We start from the raw sequence: 23,953 nt of genomic DNA, 5'->3' as shown, positions 1-23,953 counted from the left end.
GAGAAATCAGAAAGCCTGTTTGCAGTCCAGTAAATCGTACATAGCCATAAAATGTGAGACGGTTCGAGACGAACAAGTTCGAACATTTCGCGGCGCAGGAGAGCCGGAGAAAAGTGGCGGAACGTTAGAATAGAGCCGTCGAAGGCGATTATGCACGCAATAAATAGATTATCGGTGGAAAACACCCCCGCCGTGAGTGTGACCGATCTTTTCGTCGTCCGGGGTGGGAACCAGCTCATGGTTGCCGAGAGTGGAACCGCGTCGAGGATCGGCGACCCCGGAGCCCTTTCAGCCGGCGTCACGGCGAATCGGCGAAATTAGCGGCATCTGGCAGTTGAGCGTTTTCGGAAAATCCGTCAAAGGCAACCGGAGGCGTGGCTCTTGCCTGGGGGGCTGCTGCAACGTACGTACAGCGAGACCCTCCGTCGCCCCGATTGAGACGTCTCTCCTTTCAAATTTACAAATATTTGCCGAGTCGTGCCGCCAAAATACGCCAAACTAAGCGGTACACACGTATAAGCTACGAGGATCGCCGTGTATACCTACACACGCCTAGCCTAGATCTCATTTCGACTCCGTGCATGCCCTTATACTGGCGGAATTTGCAGGGAAAGTAAATAAACATGGATACGAAACGTCACGGAAGAAACGAAAACCTTACACCGTGATTGACGACCGATTTTGGATTGCACAAGACACGCGTACTTGATAGACGAGTTACACACTGAGAGATGCTTCATTTGTTACGGTAACTAGAAAAATTCAGTAAAAGAGGTATCGTTAAAAAAAACTGCCTGAATATTGTTGGAATTACGAAAAACGCTGTTGTCGATCCTTTTTTGGTAATTGCAACGCAAAATCAGTTGGCGAGGTTTACTCTACTTTTTTAGTTAAATAAGGCTTTAACATCGATGTATTGTTGCACAAGCATCAAATTTTCGCAACGGTTGCAAGAAAATCTAGTAACAGTGATCGTAATGAGAAAGAATAGTAACGGATACTAGACTATCTGGTAACAGCTAGAAAACTAATTTTCATTTTCTACCTAGAACAATATTTTTCGAACGTGGTAAAAAATGAAAATAGTCAAGGACTGAGCGGTAACCGGAACTAAAAATTTCTCTCAGTGTTTTTGTAATCTTATGTATGAGGTTAATATTTGCAATTATTTTGAAAACAAGTAGGTAAAAAAACTCGGAGAGTATTCGGTTGAATTTGTAATTTACATCGCCTATTCGTAGCTTGACTGACAGAGTTCTCTCAGTTTCGATGGCGAACAATAAAGCGGACGTCAAGATTGCATATCGAATAAAATGACTGTTAAAATTACAAAGAGTAGCGTATGAAAGAAGGTGACACAAGTACAAGACGTTATGCCGACCTGATTTACGTATTATCTTGAAACGTGCGAACGTTTCGGCTTCGGCATTTCTCTTTCGAAATTCTAATTACACGGCCGGAAATTTTATCGTGACAGAATTTGGTAGATACGGTTTGTGCCCCGCATGCATAATGTATTGGATTGAGAGGGAAAAAGTTTTTTTATTTTTTTTTCAACGGCACATCCATCGGTCTCAGGATATGGCGGACAATTGTTTAGAATCCGATTCTATCGGACCCTTGAGACGGAATTCCAGGCTCGGAATCTGTTTAAAGGCACTAATTGGTACTGTGGCGAATATGACAAAGATATGGTCGTAAAGAACTCGTTATGAAATTCCTCCATGACGAAGCGGGGTGCGCGTAGAAATACTTGTATATATGTATAAGGAGTGACCGAATGATCGCGGTCACTTCGACATTTTAACTGTTTAAGTAATGCACAATTTTAGATTAGGCACGTAATTTATTATATTCACAAAGAGGTTTGAATAATATGGAAGCTTGTGGATATCAAATAATTATAGAACTTATATGTGTTTGAAACGCTTAAATAATTAATTTCTATAAAGATGACAGAAGTGCTGCTTACATTTACAATAATTAATGAATTTACGCGAAGCTGTCGCCATAAAATTGTCGAAAAAAACATGCTAGCTAGTCTTACTGTGTTGTTCAAACGGTAATTTCATCTATCAGTGACAAAATCAACCTCGGTGAATGTATGTATAGTATGACCTAGTAGACGCTGAACGAGACATTGATTAATGAAAATTGATGGCAAACTACAGCTCAATGTACGCATGAATAATAGCGTAAGTGTTGAATAATAATTGTTTGACGGGAGAAAAAATTTTTAGCTTAATATTGAAAGATTATTACTCTGATATTTTGAAGAGTTATACAGTTTTAATACATAAATGTGGGTATTTACGATGACCACACCCATTTGTCATTAATAAATACGTTTTTCGCAAGTCAAAAGCCCTGACTATTCCTCTTTTTTAGTTCGCAGTATTCCAATAGCCTTTAATATTTCTTTTTCCTGGTTTAATCGCTCTCTCCATATGTCATTAGACATTTTCGGACACCCCGGTAAGCAGTTAAAACTAACTGAAAGGTACAATTAATTTGCAATAATTATTCCCACTCAAAGATGAATTTCTTAACACTTCGAATTTTTTCTAATGTCTATTTTCAGAACGAGGAACAACCAAGGAATATCCGACACAAAGCTTGGAGTAACAACCTTTACCACTAATCTTACGAACGTTTTCGAAACCAGGGGAACTCCTACGAGAAAAGTACAGGGACGCACCTGCGCTAAATTATGATCTACGTTTTCATTGCGAACTTGTGCTTTTTGTAAGTGTTTTTTTGTAACTATGAAGAATCTAAAATGAAATATTAAATGAGAGAAAAATAATCCCTTGATATTTCAAGAAATGCCGGGTACAAACTGCACGGAGTTCAGAATTTTCAATCTATCTCAGAACTGAATAAGTATCCCTCCCTGGGAGGAATTTCCGGTTTTACGTTGCAGTCATAAAACAATTACAGGACTTCACCCGACGCTGACCTCATGCGCTCTCGACTTCGGTGATTTACTATCTTCACTGTGTTCCGGAACAACCCCGGGGAAGAGGATGACGGATGACGGCTGCCTGCCACGCTTACCTTGCGTTCGCGCAATTTTTTCGTTCATTTTCTCCAATTCTACCCTTCATTCCGCAAATCGAGGGAAGTCTTTTTTTTGCATTGACTATAAAGGAGTTATCGACAGCGAATTCAGGTATTCAGGTACCAGTGCGAGTTTAGAAAATGACGAGAGAACTAGGCGTTGGTCACGTGATCCGGTCTTCAATGTAGCCAGGATATTTCCTGCCGGTAATTTATAGTATCGTAAAATAATAAAGGCATTAAGTACCAGTTCACAACGAGGTTCGTCAACAAGTCGTAACGCCTGACAATGCAGACCGTATACATCTAGGCGTACGACAACCACCTCGACGGCTACGTGCATAATAACCGATACGCCACTAGGTACAGATAGTCGCAAGGATGCGAGTCCTGAAAGACGCGTAGAGAAAGTCCAACGACTCGGGGAGTAACTAACAAGAACCTAACGACGACGCGCTCGAAACGGCGTCGCTGATTTACGAACTACGCGATTCTCACCTTACCCAACAATCAAGTCAATGCTCTCTGTGATCTATAAATTACTTGGCGGCAAAACAACTCACCGAAGGACGTCTCACGTTCGGCACCCTCTTGGCACGCGAGGATTCCGATCCTTCGGACTGCACAAACTTGCGTTTCATTGATGTTACAGACAGCCTGGACTTTTTCGTTGAGAACTCCGAGGATCTAATGTGTCGAAAATCCGTTTAAGCCCTTCGAGTTTTGATTATACCACTATTTTACCCAAATTTTTTCAGATTTTTACCCAATATATGAATAATTTTCGAAATGACAACTTTGTCAAAAAATTTCGTTTTTCTTGAAAAAAAAAAAAATGATTTATCGAGAAGCATTTCAACTACCTAGGATTGATGGCTAAGAATATTTTCGAATTGATGGAATCAGTAGTTCTGAAATGACTATAGACCCAGAGTATGGGTACTCGGTGATCGAAAAAATAGGTGTTTACTCGAAGGGTTAAGAAATAAAGAGCTAAAATGAAACCACGATTCGGCAGCTGCGAGAATACTTGATGAAAAAATTTCAAAAGTGCAATCGAAATGTCGATCGTTGTCGCGATAGCGCCAAATTATTAAGCGTACAGGTGAATCAATCAATTAATCATGAGATTATTTTATGGTCTCATATAGCTTCTCACCGATGCCATTAGTATAGTACAAGTTACACGTACACTATGGATACACGTAGATCAATGAACATATAAGCTGTTGGTTGTAACCTGCAGATATTTCCCGCATTATCACGTGAGGCAGTCCCGACCCTTTTCAATCAGCTTTCACGCGCACATGCCACGTCTGTAATATGACAGTCGGCGTCAAAAAGACAGAATTCAAGTACCGTTGAATCTGAATGTATGAGTAATCCGATGCAAACTGAATATGTCGATACAACTTTATTCCAATTCTCTATCTCCATTCGTTTCGTAATTTTTGAAACGACGTATAGCCAGAATTTACTGGTGCAACGATACACAGCATGTAAATAAATAAATTGTACACCAATTTTTCGTATACGTTTCTTCAATTTTCCTCACACAAGCAAAACAACTAATGTAGAAGAATTGCATCATGTTTTTTTTTCTCCAACATCCTGCTCTGCAAGTAGTGATATTTATTTCGGTGAAGCAACGCTGAAAAATCTGTCGATTTGCCCTCTAGCAACGGAAGTTGAAGGGGAGGAGTTGGAGCTGAAGGAGGTGAGGAGATATTTTTAAAATGCTTGCCGAGCTCGCGGTTCGAAGAGGTGGAAAGGGGCGGTAGCCGCGAGTCACGAAGACGTGGAGGACTCTCGCCTGGGCGCTCGTGCCCCGGACAATGCCGCCATATTGTGAAAATATTGATTAGAGTTCGCCAACAATGGAGACAATGCGAATAGCTCCTATCCTCGAACACCGTCTTCCTACTTACTCGAGTACATATACGTTACATACACTGCAGGAGATCTTACAAAGCTTTATATGCCCCCAGAAACCTGATTCATACTGACACCTGGTTTCGAAAGAGAAAATCGTTTACTTCAATGAAGGTTCAAACTTTTTCGAGCTAATTTTAAATTATTATCCGTTTTCCAACAACGCTGTTTGCCCCTTCTACCAAATTCATTCACCGACAATTTTTAATTTCGATAAAAAAATAACATTACTTTTTCACAAACATAGCAAACGTTGAAAATACACGTTTCAGTGTTTCCTTTCAACGAACAAACGTGTATGCACATAACATCGAAACGTAAAGCAGACCTCTACAAAGTTTATAAACGTATGTGCGTAGCGAAAGCGTTTGCGTTTCAACATTTTTCACCCTTTTCAGATCCGGGTGATAAAGTACGCGACTGCTTCGTGCTCGGCAATAAGCTGTGAAAGTACTTGAACGGTTTGCGGGTACCTCTGGCCCATTACCCCGAAGTGTTGAACGTGGTTCGCGGCCGATCCGGAGAAATCTGCTGACGCCCTCCGTTGTTACGAGTCCCGGAGGAAACGGAGGAAGCAAATTTCCTGGCCATCTTTTTTTAGGGGACGTGGACGAAAAACGCCCGAGATCGTTTCTTCTTTAAATTTGTCTTTCGCCTCGTCGTTGGTTATTAATTGCAATAATTCGTCTTCCATATTCCGCCTTTTTTTACTCCTTCAATTATCTTCACCGCACGCACCGAGCCCCCAGCTTGCACCAAATGCCAGATGGTGACTTGCCTGTTTCGAGGCACCCGCAGGCCGGACAGCCGTGTCCACTGCATCCAACACCCATCGCCGATTTCACGTATGCTCATACGTAGGTATCTACGAAGTGTGGCGACATTTAGAGCGGCTAATTTCACCGGCTGTCACGCGTTCGCCCGGTAAATCGACACGCGAAGTCCGGCACATGCCGCGTAAAATTTCCCGCATGTATTTGAAATCGTTCAAATGACGTCAGAGCCTGGTTGTCGGCGCCATTTTATCACCACATAACCTAAGTTTTTGATTTTAATAGAGGCAATTCGTAATTCTTGGGCTTTCAAATTACTCATGTCACATAAATTAATGAAACGTAATCGATGATATACCTGTTCTACCATCCACGCGTGAAAAAACACGGTCATCGGTCAGCTGTCAGTCTGGTTGTGTTGGTTCGAGTTTTTTCCATCAGATGACGCATTGCAAAGCGACAATCCCAATAGTACAGCGACGGTGAAATAGTTTCGTTTAAATCGAAGAATAACACTGTTCTGCAAACAAAATATTTTTTATTTTTTTTTCCTTCCAATTATTATGTGTAATTATAATAGATTTCATGCTGTTGAATCGAAATATAATAATAACAAATATGTACCACGGATATTTGTCATGTAATAATGGTTTTTTTCAATGAAAGGCTATTTTTGCTTATAAATTATAACACTAATGATAGGAACAAGATTGATAAAAAAAAGTCATAAAGTAAAAAAATTTACGAGTTAAAATCGTCAAAAAATCTATCCATGTTCAAGTAGGTATAAATCTAGTTATTTTGTAGTTTTTTTTATTTTCATATCATTGATTGGATTTTCACGGCGAATCGACTGAAAAAAAATTCCTTGTACAGTCTTTCTGTGTGCAATGTGTCCTGGATTCACTATTCAAGTATATTAAAGTAGTGTAAATGCAAAAACAAAATACAATAAATTCTGGATTTTGAACAAGAAATAAAAAAAAATCATATGATGTACCTAACATATATGTGACAGAAAAAAATGGGAAGCAGATATAGATTCGGCTTAAAACCATCATATCTATAATGTATTTTTATTATTATTTTTTTTTTTTGCAACAGGATTTCGTTGCTGACTCGTGTCATCCATCGGACGGGTTTACAAATTTCACCCCGTGTAGTATGACGCAACTGGTATTGCAGCTTTATATCACAGCTAGTTGGTAAATGCGGATCGATGTGCAGACAGACCGCGGTATGCAGGCTAGCATATCAGGTATTAATTATTCTCCGACTCAGCGACCCATTACCAAAGCAGGACTGCCTCTCCCCGCCCAAATCCTGAAAACAAAACGCCTTCGGGATCGACGATATGACTTTGAATTGAAGCCGGGTTCTATTTTACGTACCCACGAGAGAATGCACCCGGTTCGGTGCAACCGGTTAGCCGTAACGTGCGATTCTGTTGTTTGTGGTCACTCTTCAGCCGACTCAATTCGCACGAAGAATGGTAAGCTCGGGGTGCGCCTTCGCCTAAGTGGTGCGCTGGCCGGGGTGCCGGCGGGGTGCGCGATTGATTCCCGCTTTGTTAGCTGTTTTTAACATGAAATACCTACTCGCCGATCCGCCATGGCTTTTCGTTCTTTTCTCCCCTCGTTTTTTTCTCACAGCGCATCGCCTCGATGCGCACTAGAATAACGTACTGTGACGTGTACGAACTCCCGTAAGAGCCGCGGTGTTCATTTCCGCATTTTATTACTCCTGTGGGACAAAAATTTTCAGGACGGTTAGAATTATGCCCCAAATCGCTCGTTTACTAATTATTCACTTGTATATTTAGTTTACGCAGCGGGGGGGGGGTCAAAATCCCGAATTTGAAAAGTTCCAGAGGCGACAAATTCCGAAATTTTTGGTACCGAAAGTTGAAGTAAAGAAATCAAACTCCGAAAGTGCAAAAATGAGAAAATTTTAAAATCCCAAACATCGAAATTCCAAATTATCGAAGATTTTCGCTTCTGTGAGTTTCTGGCTTGGTGAAATCTCACCACTTTGATCTTTCTTTGTTTTGGATTGTCGATATTTTCACGTTCGTAATCCTGATCATTCCGATTTTCGGTTTTTCTGATTTTTTAAAACCACTCGTTGATAACCTACGCTGTGTGAGTATATTCTAATTTTCCGAGTTTTAGTCCATCGAAATTTTATTTCTCGTAATTTTGCCCTATCGGAAATTTACTTTTCGGAACTTAGCTCTATCGTAACTGGAATTTTTGGAATCTTACATCTCCGAATAATTCGGAATTAGGCACTTTCGAAACTTTTCAGTTTCGGAACTTCAACCCTGCCCCACGAAGATATTGTTTCAGGGTTCCATTAATACAAACGCGTGATAGAGCATAGTCTCAATTTAATTGCATCGAAAATCGCCCGTATCCAACAGACATGACTAACGGAAATACTGAAAGCACCTGACTAGTATTACCTACATTGAACGACACCTATCAAACCATCAGCGTGTCTGCTACAGATGCAGTCAGTCGATCCGACCGCCGATCATTTGTCATTATTTTTCCGGACACTTTCGGGTGCGTAATATCGTCAACACATGTCGCTTTCAAGTATCCCCAAATATCGGCATCGGCAGCACGAAGGGCTGCATCATGTATCGCCGTCCCTTAGAAACTCATTCTAAAAAAAAGGCGCCATTCTTGGTTCCGTTATTCAAAAGTTGTACACCAGAGAGACGTACGTGACTGCACTTATCTTATCCGGTGAGATTGTCGTTTCTTGAGCACACATGCAACGTAAATAACAGTCCGGGTCGCACGGGTCGCGATCCGGTCAGGCATCAGACAGTTAACTTCGGACTGCGAACCATTGCCGATTGCATTTTGCGGCCACATTGGAAATACCTATTTTATACTCGTTCCTCGTCGATCATTCTTCACAAAAGTAATCTGCGCAGGTGTGGACCGATATCAGTCACTATGACAAAAGCTATGGTGTGCCGGGTTACGTTTTCTTTATACTTCAGAGACAGTGCAGGACGTTACTAATTCGAATAAGGGTTCAAATACTTGCAGCTCCCGATTACGTACAATCAGTGATTACCGGACCGATAGACATGGAAAAACGAAGGGTTAATTAAGTCGGACAACATGAGCACTGCCGATTTGTGGGTGAGAGAATTAGGAGCACGATACGGGCTTGTATTGATCATCGTGATCGTCATCGCTACGTGGGCATATTCGAGATGGTCGAAAGTTCGTAAGGTTTGGTACCGAGATCACCTCGTCGGATTCGAGACAGAATGTTCGACTTTGGCCAGATTCCACAAACGCCGACTCTTCGAGCCTCTGCATAGTCTAGTTTCGGCCGACAGTGCTCTTCGCGATTTGGGACGAATTCGGATCCTTGAGATTGGCGTTAAGACAGGTTCGAGATCCGAAATTCATTTTAAGGGCCCGGCCACGATCACGAGTGTGTTCCCTTTTCAGGTGAAAATATCCCATTCTACCCAGAAGCCTGTCACCTAATAGGGGTGGACTGGAACAGAAAATTGGCCGACTATCTCTTTCACGACGACTACGCCTGGCGCTTCCAACACGTCTTCGTCGAACGGACTCTCGTCGGCGACGGAAGTCGTCTCAGCCGCGCGATACCTTCCGAAAGTATCGACGCCGTTGTGACAACTAGAACATTGTGCTCGGTCAAATCACCTTCTGCCGTACTTCGCGAGATTCGGCGAGTTCTAGTGCCGGTAATTGGATTATATATTTCTTCTGACAAGGAAGGTATCCAAGGTCAATCTCTCCGATTTGATTTCTTTTGTAATATGTTATAGTAGACCCAATAATATATTGCGAGTGTGACGTTTACCGCCCGAGCAAAGCGAGAGTGTTGACCACACGAGTTAAATTGCCTTCCACTCCTCATTTGCACAATTTATTTTTTTGGCACAGTCCCTTTGAAAATTCGCCTTTCGCACATGCGAAGCGGTTTCAAGAAATTGATGTTTTCATGCGCAGTTCACGAGCAGGCTGACATGAAATTTTGCGCCCGCTACAGCGTGCGTGAAAACGGCAATTTTGCACCCGCTTGACATGCGCAAAAAGGGTGTTTCTTTTCGAAGGGATTTGAACACGAAGTATATTTATTATTTACTGGCAATATTTGGTTTCCGATTCTATGAATAATTACTTTAATGTATGAGGAAATCATTGTTTTGCAGGGCGGTGCATACTTCTTTATGGAACACACGCCAGACCCTGAACGAGGCACGCTTATTTACTGGCTACAAGCATTTTGGTCTCGATCCAGAATTTGGCCCTACCTCTACGGCGGTTGTCGACCAGATTTCGACCCAATTAAAAGCATTGAATCGGCTGGCTTCAAGGAAGTTCGCTGGGGTAGGGCAACTCTACACGGCGACGTATCAAAACCCCATCATCTTGCCCTTACTCGTCATCACATGATCGGTACGGCAATTCGATGAGCGATTATTGATTGTGATTTGAAGTTGCTTATCATGTATAATTTGCACGTGTACGAATCTGATGACATTTTTTGTGCAAAACTCTACAGCATTATGTAAATAATTCTATAACTTGCCGTGGACACGATACAATTTATTTTACAGGATAAAAAAAATCGATTCTTCGATAGTATATTGTTAAAACTTTAGAACTTATCGTTATGATAATTTTTAGTAAGAAAAATATATAACATATATTACAGATACCCTTAATTTATTAATAAGTTATATAGCTATGTATAATTGTATACTGATACTTTTAACAATTATACTTCTAAATATTAATAGATCTTAGGACCAGTAAACCTGATTAGCAAAGAATTTAATGTTCTTATTTACATTAAGGAAAATTAAATAGAACAAGAAACTAATTGTATTCACATAATCAAACGTCCTGCTTGTGGTTTCAAAACGTGGTGTTAAAAGTTTTTCTCTTTTATTGTTTATTTACTTGACGAATCGGCAACAGTTGCACAAATTATTGACTTATTCTTTTGAATTGATTATGCTGTTACATGCGTTGATTAGATGTGAATTAGTTTTCGATTTTCGAATATAACGCAGAAATAAAAACAAAAAACTATAAATCGTTACAACTGCATCAGTCTTTGATACCAATTTTCTGCACATGTTCTCGTCAAAAAAAAATGTAGAAATTTGCGACCTCGAAGGCACCATAAATTATTTTGCATATATGTGCACTCCTGACCATGGAAGTTCCTACGTTGACCACCAGTTAACTCTACCGTCCACCACAAATATGATGGCTACGGTGGTTCACTCTTAATCGAAATATCACAAAATTCATAGATTTAAAGTCTTTTGTAACTGTGCGTTTTATGCTATAAGTGCGTACGAATATCATGCTATTTTTGTAAAGTCTCAACAACGAAACGTTAATAACAATATCCAGTAATTATGTATAAATAGTCACAACAGTAAACTGTTTTATTTAAGCATTACTGTAACTTGTGTAGTTTCAAAATAAGTTACGAATAATCAGAATCTGATTCCCAGTATTCTTTCGTGCAGAAAATAATCTTTGATTTTTTTTGTCCAGTTACAGAGATTTTTTTCAATGACGAACGCGTGTCTTTTTCATATACAAGTCCCTGCTTTGTAGGACTCATAGAATCTTTTAATGAATTTGAATTGTAACTCTCATCGTTGTTCTCATTTTCTTTCCTCTGAGAATTCGTACCAGCGCAATTCATGAAGCGGGAAATCGTCGGATCATCATTTTTAAATGACTCGTCACTAGAAATTATCAGAAATCTTTCGCAACCATTGGAAGTTGCCAAGTTTCCATCGATCGCCTCGTCTACCTTATCCATCTCACAAAAACTTTTTCTCCTATTTTTGTAATTTTGTACCCTTCCAAGTTCCAGCTCTCCTTCAGTCCTGACGGAATCAGCACTTGTATTGTCGTCAATCTGAGAATTCGATTTTCTCTTCTTCTTCAATCGGGTGTTACCCAACTTCTTCACCACTCCAACCGCGTCCCGGTGCTCTCTTGTATATATTCTTCTCTCATCTTCGGACGATACATTTGATTTCGAGATATTCTTACGTAGTTTTGATCTATCATTCAAAGCCAAATCAATGGGTGTTATAGAGTGCTTCGAATTTTTTTCTGTGAAATTTTCTTTGGTACGTGACATCAGTACAGTTGTCCTGGTGTTGTCAGTCTTGTGAGAAATTGGTAGCTTAGACTTGGGGATATTTTCATCCATCCTTTCATGTGACTCGTTATAATTGTGTATTTGATTATTAGCCGGATTACCCTTCTTCATTTCAAAATGTTTGTTCACATCCAAAGATTGGCGATCTAATTCTTGATCATCACTTTGAAAGCTATCTGCCTTATTCACACATTCATCTTGTACTGGAGATGTCGTTTGTTCAGATTTTGGAGAACTTTTCCCCTTATTTTTCTTGGAGCTTAGCTTTGTAAATGTCCTGGAACTAGCAATTTTTTTGTGTTGCAAACCTCTCCCATTCATGATATTCGTTTCATCTTCTGAACTGCTAGAGACTATTTTATAACGTGCACTATTGAGCTCTGCGCCTTGAGATTTCTTTGGAGTTTGAACTGTACGGTTTTCACCTCGATCGATAAGTTCCGTTCCTCCCGTTTCTCGGACGGATCTCGTTTTTCTAGACGATCGTGATTTCAAACGGCGCGTCAATGTTTCTAAAATATCTTCCTCGTCTGAAGATATAAGATGAAATAATGAGTCTTGTGAATTACAGTTTCTGTTGGTCGTTTTAACCGTTGCCTTTCTATCCTTTGATAATTGTATACTCGTTGCTGCTTCAGGACGGCAACTGATTCCAGTAGTAGAAGCGCAATGAATATCTTCAATTGGCTCGTGAGTTTTCAGAGGCGATAATTTTTGATCTGACAAACGAGGATTGTCGATAACTAAATCTATATTCTTCGTTAAAATATCATTATTGCTCTTCAAAGATGTCAATTTCTTATTCAACTTTGCTTTGTTCATCTCAGAGTCTCTGTGGTTCAATGATTGCGTAAATTTGAAGTTTACATTATCTTCTTGAACCGAATTGTCTTGCAGCGAATTTTTCTCATCCATGTCTTTCTCAACTGTGTGTAAATTTTCATTCTGATGTTGTTTACTGAGCCATTTCTTGTTATGTTGTTTTTCCAGTTCACCACAACAATTTTTCAGGTGCAGAAAATCATGCAGGATAATTATTGGCTTCCGTACAGTAATTTCTGAACCAAGACAAATATTGGTTGCTTTTACTTTCGTTGGCGAAGAGATGCTTTGTCTTTTTATTTTTTGCTTGAAACTATGCAACAATGATGTGCTTGCCTCACTGCCATTATCTTCTGCAACTTGAATTTTACTCGGACTCGATGCCAAAGGAGAGTTTGTGTCAGAACATGACTTCAAATCTGTTGCATATAAATTCTTCTTTGCATCAAATATATTTTGTCTTCTACTGTCCATCAGCTCGGATAACGAATCAGCTGGCGGTCTGAATACAGAGCCTTGATCATCCTCCTTATGTCTATTCTCAAATTGCTGACTTCCCGTAGGAAAGGATTGCTTCAAAAAGTGTTTTCCAGCTACGCTATTATGTGTTTCCTGAATCCTGTTCATTTCCTCATTTATAATTTCTGAAACATCTTGCAAACTTAGAGAGGAAGAAGCAGCAGCTGGGTCATCACTTTTCATAACTTTGTTCGATTTTGTATGCAAGATTGGCGATGCTTCAAGCAAAGTTTCTTTTGTGGGAGAATCAATTGTTTTTTCTTGACCAAGGTAGATCTCGTCATTCCTTTTCATAACCATACTGTCAGGCGAATCTCTATGCAGCCCTTGGGAATCCTCGGCATCCCTCGATTTAATGAGAGACGATTTTTTCTTAAGCTTATTCTTGGCAGAGCTTGTATTGATGGAGCGATTTTTAAACCTTCGGATTTTCGACCGCCTTGTCAAAGTGGACAACTGTGGTCTGAATACAGATTTTCTAGGTCGACGTGTTGAAGAACTGTCTACTAGTGCCGGATGAATACTCTTTCGGCCAGACCTGCTATCCTGACAGTGTTTGATCATCGGCGTAAGTTCATCACATACATCACGGTTGACTGAGTACAGTTTCCTCCAGTTTGATTTTCTTTTTTGACTAACTGTTACAATTACGTTTGAAGAATGGAATGATATTCCGCTATTATTTTTTTCGTCTGCCTTCTCACTTTCAATGGGAAGACTATCTACGGCAGACTTCTTAGACTCCAAAGTAACTTCAGAGTCTTTGTGCTCGTCGGAATTGCACCGTTTGTCAATAGTCCCTATGCGTTCAGCCAAAGACATATCACCCATTGCACTTATTTTATCATTTTCAAAGGATTCTCTTTTGCTAATGCAATTTAGATCCAGAGCAATATTTTTCTGCAATATTGCATTATTGTCTGAGTTTGACGTCTGTTTAGGAATCCCTGTTAACCGTGTCAGCACAACCTTTGGGATTCTGTTACTAACGAATCGACCAATACGATTATTGTTTGTGTTAGTTATATTTGCGATACGAGGGTCCTTATCGAAGGGAAGATTGGCTTTCCTTGTCATGTTTGCATTTGACAATATATAAGCTGTAGTATCAACCGAGCTACCTGATGAGCATGTCCCAAACAGCTGCTCCCTACTGCTTGCAAATTGCTTAGTAACAACCAACGATGTTGAAGTTGATAACTGGGATTCATCCAAGCCTGCGCCTTCACTTTCGCTTATCGAAATAGTTACATCCGAATCACTTGCTAAAGCCTCAAAAGCCTGACATGGAGGATTCCCTGTATCAACCCAGTACTGAACTTCTGCTGCAGATTTACGAACTGGAACCCGGTATTCGCACGATCCACTTGACTCAGCGTCTGCATTTAGGGTGCGGATATACAATTCCAGATCGTCAGACACCTGCAAAATTAAAGATGCTTCATGTTTTTCCTATTGTAGTCGTTTATTAGTTGCTTCAGTGATAGCGAGCTTCTTAAATTGGCACCAGATACACTAGCTGTGTCCATTGCACACGTATGTAGCAACAATTAAACGACAGTAAAGATCATTATTAAATATATCACCTGTTCAAAAAATGCACTAGCTGATCGAGAACGATAATTTATGTTTGCTTAATTTTGTATGTTTGTGTGTGTGGATTTCTGTATGTGTACTCAAATTCTGTATATAGCTTCCAGGATAGTCTGAGTTATGAAGGAGGCCAAGCAATGCTTAGGTTAGGTTACCTGAGAGAATTTTTCAAATAGCATTGCCCACTCTTCTTTACGTGCCTGAATGACTTCTGGTATTTCAAATGCATCCCGTTGTTTGTTTTGATTCCCCGTAATTCTGCGAAAAATAGCAAAGCTATTGAAATAAGAAACTTCTGACCAACGATTGCAGATTATCATAACCTGAAAGTATCGATAAACTTTGTTACCGTTCAATCCCTCGCATGTAGGACTTGGAGAGGATGCTAGTATTGCGTAAGCCGTGATCGATTTCCATCTTATATGTAACATAATAATACAGAAAATCAGCGTAGATCGCTTTAGAAAATATAAATAAACTTCCCTCAGATCTTCGAATTACATACTAGACAGCAAACACTCGACTCTTCAATCGTGTTTTCAATATTTTGACGTCGTTGACATCAAGTTGACATTCGGAACAGTGATATTCTACGACACTCTTCATCTTTTTCTAAAACACGCCTAAAAAGAAATTACATTACGCAGTAACATGTTCTTTCGTCGTGAGGCATTAATCATGTGCTAAATTAAATCTGGTGTTTGGAACGGAGCAATAATATTATTAATTTCGAACAGTGCCGAAATTTTTTTTGCAAAAAACAAACATTTATTTCCCGCCAGTCCTTGACAAGCCATTGTTTGCTCTCACGGCAGGCAATGAAACTAAACTTACAAAAAACCAGAAACAGCTATGGAGAGCATGGAGAGATGGTTTGACGAAAGGAACGGAACGGAATCTCCCGCGTTTTTTGTAAGATATAAACATTTATATGAATTCATTGATATTTTGTGTATTATTCGTGCGGCTGCACAATGAATATTGTAAAGTCTGTCCTGAGGCGTGAGGAAGGTTTTGGTAAGCTACAGAAACTAATGCACTATCATAATTTTGCGTACAATATTCATAATCTTTCGAAACTTGATCATAACCTTTTTTTCCGGCGACATGTATCGGGATTCAATTACGAATCAGAATTCTCAACTTTTCGAAAACTCTGACAAATACTATTCCAGCATTATGATTAGTAACTTATTGAATAAAACCAGCAATTTCACTATCTCACTACATGCAGAGTTATACAGGGTCTTTCACCTTTGTGGGTACTAATTGTGAAAAAGCCAAACTAGACCATGTCATTTTTAACAATTCGCATCCAAGAGAATGACACTTCGTACAACAGAGAATATATTTAATTAGCATAGAATATCTCAGTACTTTGCCTAACAAATTTAATGATATAATTTCAATTCTTCAGGAGCTTTGAGCGATTACGACATCGCATTACGTCGCTTAAAATGTTATCACAATGACGTATATTGTGGAATATCTCCAAGTCTTGAAACACCAGATTTTAATCCAGAACCACCAGTGTTTGCCTGCAAATTCAGCACAACGCGTAATAACGAGCATGTGCTTGCATTGGCTAATGAAGATGGCAAAATAGCCTTACAAAACACAACCATCACAGGAAACTTTCACGAAAGACTAGAGGGAACACAGGTAATGTCAAGTTTTGTGCTTACATGATACGTAATTGAATATAAATTTCCGATTCTATTTTTAAACTTATGTGTGATATCTGCAGGCTCATTACAATGCAATTTTTGATGTTGCCTGGATGCCGGGTGAAATGAAGTTGGTCACAGCATCCGGAGACCACACATCTAAACTCTGGGACATATCGCAAGAAGAAATCAAGCAGATGGAGTGCTTTCAAGCCCATACAAGAAGTGTTAAAACTGCAGTTTTTCGACACCAAGACAAAGGTTTGCTAAAATCTATAGAGAATAGTGAAAATGCGTTTCAGGTCAATGGTGCAAAAAAAAATTCTGTTTATATTTAATGTAGATTCAGTTTAAGCATATCATACTTCATCGATGAACGATATTTGTTTTCAAACCAGCGGTTTTTGCAACCGGAGCTCGAGACGGTGCCATTATGATATGGGATATCAGAGCAAACCACACGCACCATCCCAGACCAGACAACTGTATATACAACTCGCATAGCATGGTGTCTGCAGGTGGGACAAAATCGCGAAAGAGACGTAGCCAAGCTTCACGCGCCCACAGTATTACCAGCCTCGTTTTTCAGGATGATTTCACACTGATATCTTGTGCTGCTGGTGACGGGTATGCATGACATTCATTTCCTGGATCAATTTATTCATATTATCCAAATTGCACGCAAAGTAGTCATCATTATTACAGTTTAAGTCGCTGCTGATGAATCTTTAATTACTAACTCAAGAATGTGTCCGATGCCTGACAATTGGTGGAACTGATTCATATCTAATGAGAGTTGAAATTTTTCTGATACACAGGATCATAAAGGTGTGGGATCTTCGAAAGAATTATTCGTCGCACAAAAGAGACCCAGTGGCAAAAAATATATTACAATACACTGGTGGAGGTTCAAGAAACGGTTTTACGTCGTTACTTGTTTGCCCTGCAGGCGTTGTGCTGTATGCCAGTTGCATGGATAACATTATTTATGCGTACAACATAGCCACATGTAATCCCAAGCCAGGTAATACCACATCGATACACTTGCTATTCTCTGCTTTGATAACTCATAATCAGTAGAACAGATTAAGATTGCTCTGTTCTGAAACAACAGCTCACTTTTGTGCATCACAGTTGCAGAATTCTACGGACATCAAAATTCAACCTTTTATGTCAAATCCTGCTTAAGCCCAGATGGCCGTTACCTTGCCAGTGGATCTAGTGACGAATTTGCATACATTTGGAATACCAGCAAACCAGGACGCCCATTGGTTAAACTTTCAGGGCATACCGCCGAAGTGACTTGCATTGCGTGGTGCAGCATCGGCGAAGCAAAAGTATAGCTTGCGCAATTGAAAATCCTATTCTGTTGAAAAAGAAAACTTTCTAGATAGTCAATTTCTTCACTACTTACTTATACGTGTTACAGATCGTTACTTGTTCTGACGACTCCAGACATAGAATATGGCGAGTGGGTTTGGAACATAAAGGTGATAACTCAGAAGTAGAAATACAAGGAGAGGCAAACCCAGTACCAATTGAAGACGCTCTGAGCCATCTTGTAGGTGGCTTGGAAGCAACACCAACTATATCTTGCCAATGGATTCATTGTCAACAACAGACCCCTGGCTCTGATACTACCGTTGGTATACGAAAATATTTGAATAATATAATGCAACAAAAGAATTTTACCACTCCAAACAGTTACTTAGCCACAATTGCTATTCTAACTTCCTCCCTCCGTTCATCTCTGGCTTAAATTGTAACTGAGAGGCTCTATTTATTCCCGCAAAATTGCATGTTTTCGGCAATTGGAAGATACCTTCACTCTTTTTAAAGGAATGATAAAATTTGCGATTGTAAGTGCTAATGTTGAAGGGGCCAGTTCAATAACTAACAGTTTTCTTCCAGGTCCTTCTTCGGGTCCTCCAAGTTCTACTGAATCAGTTGAAAGTTACAACTGCAGTGAAAAAAAGGCTCTGACGCCGTCGACCAAGAGACGATACTCACAAATGACAGCCGATGAGCTAAGATTCAAATTTGAATCAGTTTTATCGCCGGTTGAGGAAAATCTCGAAGGTGGTAGCGCGAAACGTCTGCACATAGACAACCGAGGAGCTCGAAGACTATTCAGCTCAGCAAACGAGTGCGGACGAACACTGAGTGCAAATTATGACTCAGATGAACCTGGACCAAGTTCGTCTACGGTAAACGATCGAAGTAACAGTGAAGTTCCGTTTTCCCCGACTCTAAATCTGCCCAATTACGTCATAGACGGTACTGCGCCGCACTTGCTACAAATATCCCCACAAAAATACAAAGAAAACGTTGACTGGTTAACAAAAATACGTAAAGAAAAATTCGAACAGAAGTCGAAAGCTGGTATAGGGGAACTGACTAGTCCTAAAGCAACCGCGACGGCAGTACGACGCTCAGCAAGATCACGATCAACAGAACCACGGAAAACGATTAAGGAGCCTTCTCTCCTTAATTTCTTTAGAGTATCAGGCAAGGAGTGCGAGAAGGAACTCTGCGTTACAAGTGACAATTTAATTTCTTCAAAATCTGTGCCATCCGATGACGCGAAGCAAAAAATAGAAACGGAAAATGCTTTAAGTTGAAACCAGTGACAGATCTAAGATCGTCTTCAACGAAATATGAAAACATGGACATTACAGTACAGTGAAACACTCCAACCCAATACTCTTTTGTACAAAATTGCCAGTATTATTATGTAAAAATTTGTCGTGATACATCCTGTATCCGTTACACCTGGTCGTAATGATCTGCTTCAACTCAAGGTGAACTCCTATTTTATTTCTTACCCGTTGTTATAGCAGCTAATATTTGTTCTGTTACTAATGTCAGTATGTTTGTGTTCATTTTGTACGAATTATTTTAACCTGTAGCATAATGTGCACTACGAGAATAATTTGGAGGTACAAGTCATATCGATACATAGGCGTATAATCTCATTTAAGACCATTCTACAATACCCAGGATGAAAAAAATTGTAATGAAAATGCCGGTTCAACGAAATCGTTAGTTTTGTTGTTGTAAATAGTCATACATTATTTTTTATACGAAAAACGTGTTTCAAATATAAGTAATAAATTGTTTCTTATTACCAAATGAAATTGAACTTGTATGTAGAAAACATGGTTGAAAAGCCGAAAACCGGTGAGACATTTCCCCTTATTAACATATTTCCCTTATGCTACCTACATTTTCGTTTTTTACAAAGTTTTGTACGATTTTTCTTTTTTTTGTCCCAGTTTAATTTTAGCTAAAAAAAACATGTTTTAGATAAAAGCTGTAATTCAATAACTAGGGGATTTCAAAGAAAATGTCAGAAGGGTAAAAAGTTGCATAGGTTCACACTGGAGTAACTCGGATTTTTCCAGTATTAAAAAAAATTTTTTTATAATTTTGGGATGGGACTCGGATGAGTGGAAGGTCAATTTTTTCGGCTGGAACTTGGAGAACCATCGTCAGTTGAGTTGTTGTGTCTCAAAAACTATCAGATTTAAGACGAAATATTAAAAAGAAAAAACTTCAGGCTTTTGAACTTGCTTTTTGACGCAAAAAAATAGTCAATCACGTCTCTGAGCTCATCTTTACTAGATTTCGTTGTAAAAAAAAAATTACATTTGCGCCGACCAAGACCATATTTATCAATATATTCACTTTTTTCGCTATATTGTGACATGACATATCTTTATTTCTTTAAGCAAAAATCATAACTCGTTTTCAAATATGGATTTCTTTATATTTAGCCATTTTTACACGTGAAAACTTTTCAAAGCAGGAAAAATTCAAAAAAATTATACTACGCAGTTGCTGGAAATGTTCGTACAACAAAAAAAAATCGACAGGATCGTGTAGAGCAATTGTTTACCTTCATAAGGTCAATGCGAAGCTTAAAAGTATTTATTTTTCATCTGGAGTTTGTGTTTACATCGTATGAAAGTCACACAAAGTATTTTGGACTCATTTCAACAGTCTTATATGTGATTGATACGTGCGATTAATACGTGGTCAACATTTTTCTGAATTTTCCTTGCTCCGAAAAGTTTGAACATGTGAAATGGACTGAATATAAAGAACTTTGTATTAAAAAAACGAGGCATGATGTTTATTTTACGTAATCAAGGTATATCATATCTAATTATCGCGAAAAAATGAATATGTCTCAACTGACGATGGTTCTCCAAATTCTGGCCTCAAAAATTGCCCCTCCACTCATCAAAGTCCCATTAAAATCCCCCCCCAAATGCTGGCAAAGTTCAAGCTACTCGAGTGTAAACCTATGCAATTTTTTATCCTCTTGCCATTTTCTCTGAAACCCACTAATTGTTGAATTACAGCTTTTTTCTAAAACATAACTTTTTGAGCTGAAAATTCAATACTTGGGCGAAAAAAAATCATACGATACTTTATGAAGAACGAAAATGTTGGTTGGAGACTAAAGAATGGCGGAAAAACGGCCATGTTCAAAAATACGTACCAGATCCAAGAAAAATTGTAAGTAATTTTCGAAAAAACAAACATAAAGGTAAATATGTCCTCTTTAAAACGCTGTTTGGAACGTTTGATTATCTTTATTTTTGAGTCCGCTATTTAACTTTTAGTGCGGCAAGAAATTTCGACTGGTGTACCCAAACTTTTGGTTGGCGGTGTATATTCAAATTTTTTAGACTTTTACAGAATCACCGATGGAAATGATCAGTCATCGGTATTAAATGCAAAGGATAAAAGAAAGGCGCAAAAAGTACTGTTAGCTCTTTATTTATACTAGCTTACTGCACTATCCATAGGCTGCGCACAAAACATTGTTACACTTTTTGGTAGTAATTTAACTCTGATTGGCTTCAATTCAAATTCTTCATTGTCTATGGAAAACATTTTGCTTTGTTCCTGTAATAAACATTTCACGTTTAACACATGTCAACATTCCAGGGTTTAAACTATATATAATACAATACATGACTTCGCATAGTTGTTAAAATTCTCGATTCCCTTTTTTAAAATTCACAAGGGAAGTTCGAGTAGGGATAACAATATGATGTAAATATTCACTCACCGGTTTTGAAACAGTTTCACGAGGTCGTAATTCAATATCCTTCGCCTCAATGGTTTGTTTGTTCACAGTTTTGTGACCATCTGCTCGCTTCCATCCTTCCTTAACAAAGTCTAAGTAGCTCACGGTTTCTGGACCTATTGATCGAAGATTGTTAGAATATTTTGGATTTGTTGATGTGAAGATTGAATGATAGGTTTAGCTATTCAATGGCTACTTTAACTCACCTAAATGGACTTTAATTGCTGGCACACTATGATCGGTTGGAGAGTCCAGATTACTGGTAATCATTTTCAACTCGGTTGTGACTATTGGAATTTCATGAAGAGATCCACATTTTTCATTTATCACCTTACTATAATCGATTTCTAAAAACGATATTTATTGATGAATATCAACTTTTAGTTACGCCAAATTTGACTTATCTTTTATTGTACTATATAAGTGTGCATCTGATTGGTACTGAGAATACTTTTAGAGAACAATTGCTATCGATATTACCAAAAGATGCACTCCTCGTCCTTGGAACAAAAGAATGCCACCAACGTCTATCACTGGAAGATGAATGACTACTCTGCCTGTTGTGGCGACAACGAGAGCACCCGTTGCATGGTTCTGAGTATCGTAAATCAGCGCTACAGTCCCAGGTGAGGTCACTTTTGTAACCATTGAATACATAAGTTGCATATCTGTAATATAAGATTTGATTACAACCGAATTACTGGATCCTGCAATTAGATTACTTGTAACTGAAGTTCTAGCAATTGGTGCAAATCAATACATGGCTGAAGCAACTTTTTCATCTTATAAGCTTTTGGCCATGTCAGGAAATTTACAATACACCAAAATTGTACTGTTTACCTACGAAGTGATCCCCAATACCAGTATTTGTTGGCTTTAGCATTTGCGTCTCTCCATGCACCCCACTCCACAGTGCCCACTGCATAAACTGGTTTGATAATATTCTCAGGGTCTTGCTGTAAGATTGAGAATAAATGTTCTAAAATTCAAACAGCAAACACTGTGAAAACTTACATTTTACCCGAGTTTAAGGTCTGATGATAAAAAAAAAAAAGAAACAATTCGCAAAATGAAAAATTAGCAAACACCAAGTGACCTATGATCGGTCTAATTAATTACCTCAAGAGGCTCAATTTCGATAGTATCAACTAATTTAGTAGTGCCTCTGACAACAGCCATGGTAGCTTCAGCCATAGCGTGTATCTGTGGTAAATCTGTGTATCCATTAAACAGTGATTTTGCGACATTGTTGGTCTGCCCGAGAGGTAAAATGCCAATTGGGCATTGCTTGACTATCTCGACATCGGTGTTGCACCTTCGCATCACCCCAGTAACGACATCCGACAATGACCCATCGCCACCTGCTACAACTATGGCATCTGTATGAGAATTCAAATTCTCAACTATACTTCGTGCTTGGCCCTCAGATTCAGTTTGAATGAACGTTACAGCTATTCCAGCAAGGTGTAGCAGTGGTGCGCAATACTTTTCTAACAAATCCTTTGCTTTTCTAAATCAACAGCGTCAAATGGTAACGATGATTACATATCGGTTCCAGAAATCTGGAGCAGTTGTTATATATCACTGGATCAGTAAAATATTTTATATGAAGTGCTTCCATGAAACTTTAGTAGTAATCAAAATAATCTTGTCGCTCACACACCAATCATATGACCATAGAATTTCAACATACCTTTTGTTAGCCGCTGGATTTAAAATAACAGTAACGTGTCGCGGTTTTAAATTTACCGGCAGTGGCATATCTCCATATCTGACCGCATCCTCGCAATACCTTCGCATCAACTGCTCTTTGCTGAAATTTTAAATTCAACAGCATCGAGAGGTTAATCCGTTAAGGTTATGTTTGTTTGGTAGAAATAACTTCCAGCTTGACAGGCAAGGAAGTACTCACTTATAAGACTCTATGCCATAGGACCCACCATACGATATCGCAGCTAGAGCGAAGGTGGATTTTTTCCAATTACTTCTTATAATTTTAAAGAACTTAATAATTCGGGCCATAGCCTATGTTTAAATGCCAGTCTCGGCGTCCGGCGATAGGCGAAACCGCCACGGATTATGAAATAAGGAAACACGGTGTGCTCTTTGGTGTGCTTCGTGTGCTTTAAACAGAGATGCGCAGTAGCAAGGTCACGTGATAGCCCCTGCATGACGCCAGATAATTATAGTTAGATATAAATGACGTCATGTGGGGGGGCACATTTTCAATAGCCGAAACGACAATAGACGCGCAAAAACACATCTTGTTTCCTCAAAGACGGTTCAGT

General features: G+C 39.2%; 4 protein-coding genes across 6 annotated transcripts; 2 read left to right on the top strand and 2 right to left on the bottom strand.

The window, feature by feature from the left end:
* Positions 1-8,608: 8,608 nt before the first annotated feature.
* Positions 8,609-10,242, top strand: LOC124300314 (methyltransferase-like protein 7A). The gene is made up of 3 exons (XM_046754267.1): positions 8,609-9,182; positions 9,245-9,507; positions 9,979-10,242. Exons 1-3 carry the CDS (start codon positions 8,906-8,908, stop codon positions 10,240-10,242), a joined length of 804 nt encoding a protein of 267 aa, XP_046610223.1. The 5' UTR covers positions 8,609-8,905.
* An 80-nt stretch (positions 10,243-10,322) lies between these two features.
* Positions 10,323-15,580, bottom strand: LOC124300312 (uncharacterized). 2 transcript variants are annotated; one of them, XM_046754263.1, is made up of 4 exons: positions 15,403-15,580; positions 15,247-15,314; positions 15,053-15,155; positions 10,323-14,726 (listed from the first exon to the last, which is right to left on the bottom strand). In XM_046754263.1, the coding sequence occupies exons 2-4, from the start codon at positions 15,312-15,314 to the stop codon at positions 11,271-11,273; spliced, it is 3,627 nt and encodes a 1,208-aa protein (XP_046610219.1). In that variant the 5' UTR covers positions 15,403-15,580; the 3' UTR covers positions 10,323-11,270. The 2 variants fall into 2 exon arrangements, with proteins under 2 accessions (XP_046610219.1, XP_046610218.1); XM_046754262.1 differs by having other exon boundaries at positions 15,247-15,558.
* Positions 15,581-15,695: 115 nt separating this feature from the next.
* LOC124300313 (protein lethal(2)denticleless) lies at positions 15,696-19,670 on the top strand. Of its 2 annotated transcripts, none has more exons than XM_046754266.1 (8): positions 15,696-15,914; positions 16,315-16,554; positions 16,640-16,825; positions 16,963-17,191; positions 17,383-17,588; positions 17,699-17,901; positions 17,994-18,210; positions 18,476-19,670. In XM_046754266.1, the coding sequence occupies exons 1-8, from the start codon at positions 15,872-15,874 to the stop codon at positions 19,183-19,185; spliced, it is 2,034 nt and encodes a 677-aa protein (XP_046610222.1). In that variant the 5' UTR covers positions 15,696-15,871; the 3' UTR covers positions 19,186-19,670. The 2 variants fall into 2 exon arrangements, with proteins under 2 accessions (XP_046610222.1, XP_046610220.1); XM_046754264.1 differs by having other exon boundaries at positions 16,315-16,559; positions 16,645-16,825.
* Positions 19,671-21,336: 1,666 nt separating this feature from the next.
* LOC124300282 (acylglycerol kinase, mitochondrial) lies at positions 21,337-23,898 on the bottom strand. The gene is made up of 8 exons (XM_046754198.1): positions 23,578-23,898; positions 23,359-23,478; positions 22,785-23,175; positions 22,506-22,621; positions 22,146-22,333; positions 21,872-22,012; positions 21,648-21,781; positions 21,337-21,481 (listed from the first exon to the last, which is right to left on the bottom strand). The coding sequence occupies exons 1-8, from the start codon at positions 23,685-23,687 to the stop codon at positions 21,359-21,361; spliced, it is 1,323 nt and encodes a 440-aa protein (XP_046610154.1). The 5' UTR covers positions 23,688-23,898; the 3' UTR covers positions 21,337-21,358.
* Between the last annotated feature and the right edge of the window lie 55 nt (positions 23,899-23,953).

The sequence above is a fragment of the Neodiprion virginianus genome, chromosome 3, assembly GCF_021901495.1.
Source record: "Neodiprion virginianus isolate iyNeoVirg1 chromosome 3, iyNeoVirg1.1, whole genome shotgun sequence".
In the NCBI taxonomy this organism is placed as follows: Eukaryota; Metazoa; Arthropoda; class Insecta; order Hymenoptera; family Diprionidae; genus Neodiprion; species Neodiprion virginianus.
This window is presented reverse-complemented; position numbering and strand designations above follow the sequence as displayed.